The sequence below is a fragment of the Leucopleurus acutus genome, assembly GCF_964270905.1.
Source record: "Leucopleurus acutus genome assembly, chromosome: 16".
Lineage (NCBI taxonomy): Eukaryota > Metazoa > Chordata > Mammalia > Artiodactyla > Delphinidae > Leucopleurus > Leucopleurus acutus.
Window position 1 is genome coordinate 86753368 of NC_139158.1, and position 7946 is coordinate 86761313.

Here is a 7946-nt window from a genome sequence, read left to right on the forward strand (position 1 = left end):
TTCGCTTCCGCCGGAGCGGGTCCCGCCGCCGCTGGAGTATGGAGGACCCGGACTGCGACTCGACCTGGGAGGAGGACGAGGAGGAGGACGGCGAGGGCCCGAGGGCCGGAGCCGACGAGGATGGCGAGGCCGGCGCTCCGGGGGACGTGGAGGCCGAGGCGGACGCGCGGCCCAGCGCGTTCCAGGTGCCGCCCCCGCGCGCTGGGGACCCGGCGCCCCTGGGGAGGCCGCGTTGGAATAGGGGGCAAGGCCCGGCTCCTGGAAAATCGTTGCCCCTCCGGCCCCGGGGCCGAGTGTGGAGGCCCCTCCCGGAGACCCGGCTTGGGGCCCGGCTCCCCATCTCCAACGGTTGCCCTCTTCCCGGCCCTGTCCTCCTCCCCCATCGTGATCCCCAGGGCACCCCGAGATCCGCCCCCGCACCAGGGCACCTTGCAGGGAATCCAGGGCCACCCTCAGACCCCTGTCCCCAGGACCAGATCTGCGTAAGGACACCTCTTCAAGGGGGTGGCCCCGCACATCCTGGACTCCCCTCTGTCCTACCCCAGCCTCAGGCCCTGGCCCTGTCCTCTAACGAGGCCCCAGCCCTCAGTGCTGGCCACCCCCACTGCTCCCCTTGGCCTCCCGGAGCTCCTCCTCCACCCGGCACCCCTCGGGGCTCACCTCACCCTGCCCCACCGTCCAGGACTCCAGCTTCCCTCAGGCCCAGAGCCCCCAGCCTGCCCCACCCCCATGATCCTCACTGGGCACAGCACCCACCCACTCGGGCTGGGGCTGACCCCACGTCGTCTTGGAGGTGGCCTTACAGGCTACATGTGTGTGGTGTGCCTGCGCCAGGGTGGCCGGCTGTGCCCACCGGTTACTCGTTGTCACCACTGGTTACTTGTCATAACCATGGTAACTCATCATTACCAGCGGTTACTTGCTAGCACTCGCCGGGTGTTACATTCCCGGAGTGGGTGCAGCTGGGGTTCTGGGTAAGAGGGAAGGCCCCAAGTGGTAGCTGTCACCATGTGTCCCCCTCACTTTGGGATGAGGGCGTCCTGGCACCATGTCTAGGGAGTCTTGAATTCCAGCCTGTGTGGTGTCGGGGATGGATTCTCCCTGTAGCAGATGAGAGCTCTGGTTTTCAGGTTTCCCTCTGTGTCTTGGACTGGTCAGTCAGCGAGAGGGACCCCAAGGGGCTCCTGGGCCTGGCTGGAAGGCCGGCGGCCTCAGCACTTCTCTAGTGTTTCAGGGAGGTCGGCTGGGCAGTGGTCAGGGTCACAGGTCACAGGAGTCACAGGGCAGGAATCTGGCTCTTTCCCCAGGCAGATGCCCACCGGGCATGGTGCAGCGTAGGTGAGAGGACACTGTCACCACCATAGCTCCATGGGCAGACAAATGGAAACTGATGGGGGGGCGGGGCCAGCTTCTGCTGAGTTTCAGTTTCATCCGCTGTCCATTGGCCACACTGGCATCTGGCTAAGAAGCCCACCATGGGAAGCATCTGGGGCCCCTCCTGGCAAGGCCAGTGCCCTTAGGGACACAGCCCCTTAGGTGACAACTTAGAGCACAGCGCAAGGAGGAAGTGCTGGGAAAGGCGGGGTTCCCAGGGCGAGGTCCTGGGGTGTGATCCAAGCAGGGTAGCCAGCAAACATGGGAGGAGAAAGTGAAACTAGAGTTGGGGGGCTCCACCCCAAGAGTGCACATTGGCCTGGGGTTCCTGAGGGCTGGAGCGAGCAGCAGGGGGCCAGCCTCACTCCAGCTACTCCGACCCCCTCTGATTTTGCTGACAGCCCAGGTCCTCGCTGCCGTCACCAGGATGGGGGCTCCGTGGGGGTGGGTCCTTCTTGCTGGCCACCTTGAGGAGTGGGGAGGGGTCTCATCCAATCTCCTCTCTTCCCAGCTCAAGGTGACAGGGTCCCGAAACTGGCGAGCAGCGCGGGACACACGCAGGTACCGGCACCACTACCCGGTAGGTAGCTGCCTGCAGCGCCCTTGCCCTCTGCAGCCCACCCAGGACCAAATCCTCCTCCCGGAGAAGGCCAGCTGGACAGTGTCCCACCAGCCCTTCTCAGACAATGTCCCACGTCCTGCCGGACACCCCAGCTGGGCCTGCTGCTTCTTCCCCTAATCATGGGGTGACAGCACGGCGCCCTAACTCCCATCTCAGTGCCCTTACCTTTAAAACACGTGACGGCGCCAGCCGGCAGCTCGTCCACAGGAGGCCCGGCACCGCTAGCCCGTCTCACAGCCTCCTTTCCCTCAGCCCTGGCTGTCTGCACCCAAGAGTCTCGGGCGATCCTTGGGCTGTCTTTGGGGTGCAGATGAAGGGGACCTCCCAGCCCTGGCCCGCGTTGGTGGGGGGAAGGTCGTCGCTGGTGGTCAGAGGTGGCTGCTGTCCCCCAAGTGTGGAGGCTCGTCCTCACCTTCGGGGTGGAGGGCGCAGGCTTGGCACTCGGGGTCTTCACCAGCCTTCCGGATGCCTGGAGGTTCAGGGGCCAAGAGCAGACACCCGCTCCCTCCCACCCATCCCAGGAACGCTTCAGCGTGAGGGGCCCTTGGAGGCGGCCTGTTTTGGTGATGTCCTGTCTGGCACCTTTCTCTGGCTCCTCAGGATTTGGTGGAAGGAGATGCCAGTGGTGACATGCCCAACCTGAGTTTCTACAAAAACGAGATTCGGTTCCTGCCTAACGGTGTGTACCTGCTTAGCTGCTGACAGCTCCAGCCTTGGGGGGCCCCCTTCTCCCCTCTGCCTGTCTGGTCTGCTGGGACCTAGTTTGGACACGTGGCTTTCAGATAGCCCCACGGGGCCCCCTGGAAGCTGCCGAGGGGCTGCCAGGTCCCCAACCCTTGGCCTGGATCCACTGGCCAACGTGCTCCGAAGGGCCAGGCAAGGAATGCTGGTGGCTTTGCAGGCCGCGCCGTCTCTGTCCGACTACCTGACTCTCCCTCTATGGTGGGAAAGCAGCATGTGTAAACTAACGGGAAAGAACAGTTTTTACGGTTTTAAATGGTTGGGGAAGATTTAAGATACAATAGCATTTTGTGAGATGTGAAGACCGTATGAGATTCAGATCTCAGTGTCCATAGTGAGGTCTCCTTGGAACCACCCCTGCTTCTGCACTTACGCGCTGTCTGAGGCTGCTTTCCCGCCACAGCACAGGCCGGCGGCCTCAGCTGTTCCCCTCCTGGCCCTTTGCAGAAACGGGCTGCCTTGCGGGAGCCCAGGCTGCAGGTTCTGTCTGAGGGCAGAATTCCGGCCAGCAGCCTGTGCTTTGTGGGCTATGGCAAGGACCCCCTGCTGCAAAGACAGGTGCAGGTTTGGGACCACGTGTCCTTCCCGGATGGGGCCTGCCCACTCAGGTCTGCTCTCCATCAGCAATGAGGGTCCGCTTTCCAGGTGGCAGAGTGGCAGTCGGCCAAAGTGGGGTTAAAATCACACGAGATGTGCACAGCCTGAAGCTGCCAGGCCCCGAGGTCCTCACGAAAGGAGCGGAGGGCAGTGGGGGAAGGGGCTTTCGGGGCCCTGGCTGACTTGTCCCCGTGGGGCTCCCAGGCTGTTTCATTGAAGACATTCTTCAGAACTGGAAGGAAGAGTACGGCCTCCTGGAGGATAATCACTCCTACATCCAGTGGTGAGTGGGCAGGGCGGGGCTGAGCTTGCAGGGCGGGGCTCCGGAGGAGAGGCCTGAGGCACCCCCCAGGCCGGAGCCTGGCTCCGCCTCTCCCAGGCACAGCGCACTGCCCTCAGGGCCCAGTGCCCGGCACTGCTGGCGGGGCAGGGGAGACCGGGTCCTGCAGTCTGGGTTCTCCCGGGTTCTCCAGCTGTAAACAGCCTCTGCCGCTCATGGGGACGGGAAGAGCAGCAAACCAGCGGACTGGAGGCCCCATGAGCCTGTCCCGAGCCTGTCCGCGGAGCCCCTGTGCTGCGGGGGCGGGTTCTAACAGTGCCTTGAGGTGCCCCCGGATGCTGCCCCACAAACGCAGTGTCCTTTAAGGACAGCTTGCAGGGGGCCAACCCGGGGCGCAGGGTTCCCCGGGGAATAATTCCACAGCATTAATGATGGGAGGAACAGAAGAACGTGAAAATGAAAAGGAACGGAGGGCTTCCCGGGGGGCGGCTGGCAGGTGCCCTTGCTGCTGAGTGGGCAAGCTGGGACTTCTGTAGGTGGGTCTGTCCTGGGCCCTCATCCTGGGCACCCTCCCTGGAGCTCTCCCACCCTTGCCCCTTGGCTTTACTGACTGGTGAGAACCTGTGGCACGTGTGGTCCCGCCAGCCCCCGGAGGCCAGCGGAGAGCCGCCCCAGGCTGCCCAGCCAACGCGTGCCAGGTGGCTGGTGGCCCGCGTCTGCCACTGCCGGGGCCTGTGCCATCTCCTCCTTCACAGGCTGTTTCCCCTGCGGGAGCCGGGAGTGAACTGTCACGCCAAGCCCCTCACGCTGCAAGAGGTCGAGGTGAGCTCTAAAGGCCCGGGGAGGGGCCTGGCTGGCCACAGGGGTTCACGGGCCCTTCCGGAGCTGCTGGAGGTACAGGAGCTAGAGGAGCCCCTCCCCCCAGCCGTGTAACTATCTTCCCTCCCAAGTGGTCCTCGCCTCTGCCCTCAGTGCTCCTTGCGGGCTTCCAGAGAAATCCGACGGTGAGGATCGCTCACATCCAGGGATCTGGGCAGGGGCCACGAGCAGAGTCAGAGCCCGGGCTCTGCCCTGGTCAGCCCTGGCTTGGGCTGGATTGGGGATGCCCTGGGCGATCGGGAGGGGGCTCCAGGAGCTAAGGAGCCCGCGAGAGAGGCCAGGCAGGTGCACCGAGGAGACGGGGGGGTGCTTGCTGCCCCGCGTCCAGCCCTAGAGTCCCTTAGGTCCCCTCTCAGGTCAGGGAGTTCCCCCTGGGGCTACAGCAGCGCCTCAGGCCTCAGAGAGACCCTGCGGCAGCTCAGAGTGAAGAGAGCATCCCTGGGCTTCTGCGCCCTGCCGCTTCACCCTAAGGGTCTGAGCCGAAGCCCCGGGATGAATCGGGGACCGAGGGTGGCGTGCGGCCCCACACTGCACTGGCGCCACCCTGAGCTCCCTGCTGCTCTCGGGGGGCGTTTTGCAGGCGTTTAAAAGCTCCACGGAGGCCAGGAAGCGGTTGGTCCAGGCCTACGAGCTCATGCTGGGCTTCTTCGGCATCCAGCTCAAGGACCGAGACACGGGCCGCGTGTGCCGAGCGCAGAACTACCAGAAGCGCTTCCAGAACCTCAGCTGGTGAGGGTGCCGCTCAGCCCGGGCCCAGCAGCTCGGGGGGCCGCACAGCCGGTCTCAGGCTGGGGACGAGGCCTGCGGGGCCGGTGCCTGAGGCTCTGGGCATCCTCCTTGCCTGCAGAGCGGGGGTGGACCCCACCTGATAGGGGTGTGAGCACTAAAGAAAGCCGCGTGAGTCCACAAGCTTCGTGGCTATGCCCCCCTGCCCACGTGGGCATGGGTCAGGTTGTCAGGGGAGCTCCATCACCATCACAGCGTCCCTGAGCCTCGCACCCGCTGGGGGTGGCAGGCGCACTCCCCTCTCCTGCCTTGGGAAGCGCTGGGCTTGGGGGAGGCACAGAGCATGACTCTGCTGATGGTACAACCACCCTCGCCCATGGGTAACTGAGGCCCCGCCTCTGGAGGGTCCCCACCTGGTCCTCTTCAGCTGAGGTGGGGGTGGGTGTTCCATGGGACCCAGGGGACAGTCACCCTTCTAGAGGGTGCATCACAGTCCCTCACCTACATGGTCCAGGCTCACGGGCCGTCTTCTCAGGGACCAGGGCCCTGCAGGGGGAGCAGGTGGGGACAGAGACTGGCCTGTGGGCCGGAGTGTCTCTGCTGGTGGACATCAGGCTCTCGGGGTGGCGGGGGAGGGAAGGGTGGGCTTTGGCCGAGCGCCGCCCAGCCCCGCGTAGCCCTGCCAGCGCCCCCTGTCCCCTCCAGGCACAGCCACAACAACCTCCGCATCACCCGCATCCTGAAGTCGCTGGGGGAGCTGGGCCTGGAGCACTACCAGGCCCCCCTGGCCCGCTTCTTCCTGGAGGAGACGCTGGTGCGCCGGCAGCTGCCGGGCGTGCGGCAGAGCGCCCTGGATTACTTTGTGTTCACTGTGCGGTGCCGGCACCAGCGCCGTGAGCTGCTGTACTTCGCCTGGGAGCACTTCCGGCCCCGCTGCAGGTTCGTCTGGGGGCCCCACGACAAGCTGCAGAAGTTCAGGCCGTGCTCTCCTCCCTGCTCGCCCCGGCCGGCCCGCCCAAGGCAGGCCAACGGGGAGGAGAGCCCTGGGGAGCCCCTCCTTGAGGCCGCAGGCCAGGGGCAGACCTGCGGACCAGGGAGGGATGAAGAGGGGGACCCGGTGGCCAAGGGTCCCCAGCCTCCTGGCACAGGGCCCCAGGAAGCTGGAGCCTCGGAGAAGGACCAGGGAGATGAGGCCGGCGACGAGCAGGGGCCAGAGTCTCCAAACCCCAAGGAGAGGAAGAAGAGGAAGTTGGAGGCGAATCTGCGGGCGCGGGCCCCAGGGGAGCCGGGCCCGAGCGCCTCGGAGGTGGAGAAGATCGCCCTGAACTTGGAGGGCTGTGCCCTCAGCCAGGGCAGCCTTGGGGCGGAGACCCAGGAAGTGGGCAGCCAAGCCCCGGAGGAGGCCGAGCAGCCCCGCCCCCAGCCCCTGGAGGCCAAGGTGGCTGACGACGTGAGGAAGCGCAGGAAGACGGAGCAGGGTGCCAGGGATGGTACCGTGACGCTGGCCGCCGCCCAGCCCCCTGCCCCGTCAGGGCGCCCAGTGGCTGAAGAGGGTGAAAATGGGGTCAAAGAAGAAGCAGGTGGCCCGGCAGGGCCGGAGCAGGGTGCCCCCGGGAGCCCAGCCACCGCAGGACCCGAGGTGGATGACAGGGCAGAGCCCACGGAGGCAGGACCCTCTGTCGAGCCCGGAGAGCCCTAGGGAAGGGGACGCCCGGGGCCCTGCCCCGCCCCGCCGCAGGCCTGGGAGCCATGTCGCCAGCTGTTCTCCGCGCCCAGCTCTGCGGGCCTCTCCCTGCTGGTCACTGCAGCCACTACTGCAACTGCTGGAAGGGCAGGTCCCGCCCTTGGGGAAGGCCAAGGCTTTAGCATCCTTCTTACCTCGACCTCACTTCCCGCCTCTTTCGTCCTGTGCCGCTGCCCGGCCCCCACCTTTGTAACCTGGCTCCTCATGGGCTGGGGGTGTGGGAGGGGGGCTCATTTTCCTAGTCTGGTGCAGAGGCCTTTTCTGAATAAACTCATCTGACTTTTGAGTGTTTGGGCGTGGACGGTGGCCCTGTGGTGGCCGGGGCAGGGGAGGGGCTGGGGGCTGGACACCCCTGGGTGCGCGTGGCCTGGCTGTGGTACCGCTTTGCCTGTGGGAGTGCCTGGGCTGCAGCAGTGGTGCAGGCCTCCTGGGCACCCTGACCCCAGAGCCGCTGGGGCTGGGCAGCTGGTCCCTCGGCTCCCCTCTGTCCCCTCCCTGGCGGCCACAGCTGCCCCTCACCCCATCGGTCCTCCACGCAGGGACCAGCCTGGGAACGGAGTGACTCCCTCCCTCAGCAGCCCCCACCCCGCAGGGCATGCTCCCCCTCAACCTGGCTTTGTCCCCTGTGCCAGGACCGCTCCCTTCCTTTCTACATCAGCACCAAGGACGAGGAGACTCGGAAGTGATGGAGGTCACACCTGGCGGGGGCGGGGGAGGGGGAGGGAGTTAGGGGCCGGGACCTGGGTCCCCTTTTCATGCTCTCCCCACAGCTCCTGTCCTGTGGGGAGGGGGATGGACAAACTGGAAGTCACTCGCTGGGGTGGGGGTGGGACATAGTGTCATCAGGTCCTCGTCCAGACCGTTATGGGGCTCAGGTTCAGGTGGAGAAGCTTGGGGCGTGAAGTGAGAAGTGGACCCCATCGGAGCAGTCCTTGGGGGCCGGATGTCTGTGCCAGCAGTGGGGCCTGGGAACGGGAGGGCAG

The 7946-nt window shown here is 65.7% G+C and overlaps 1 protein-coding gene across 1 annotated transcript; it reads left to right on the plus strand.

Moving 5' to 3' along the window:
* The first annotated feature begins 36 nt into the window (after positions 1-36).
* On the plus strand, positions 37-7211 carry OGFR (opioid growth factor receptor). Its single transcript, XM_082858310.1, has 7 exons — positions 37-185; positions 1886-1954; positions 2597-2675; positions 3539-3617; positions 4370-4436; positions 5074-5222; positions 5925-7211. The coding sequence occupies exons 1-7, from the start codon at positions 39-41 to the stop codon at positions 6916-6918; spliced, it is 1584 nt and encodes a 527-aa protein (XP_082714436.1). The 5' UTR covers positions 37-38; the 3' UTR covers positions 6919-7211.
* The last annotated feature ends 735 nt before the right edge of the window (positions 7212-7946 follow it).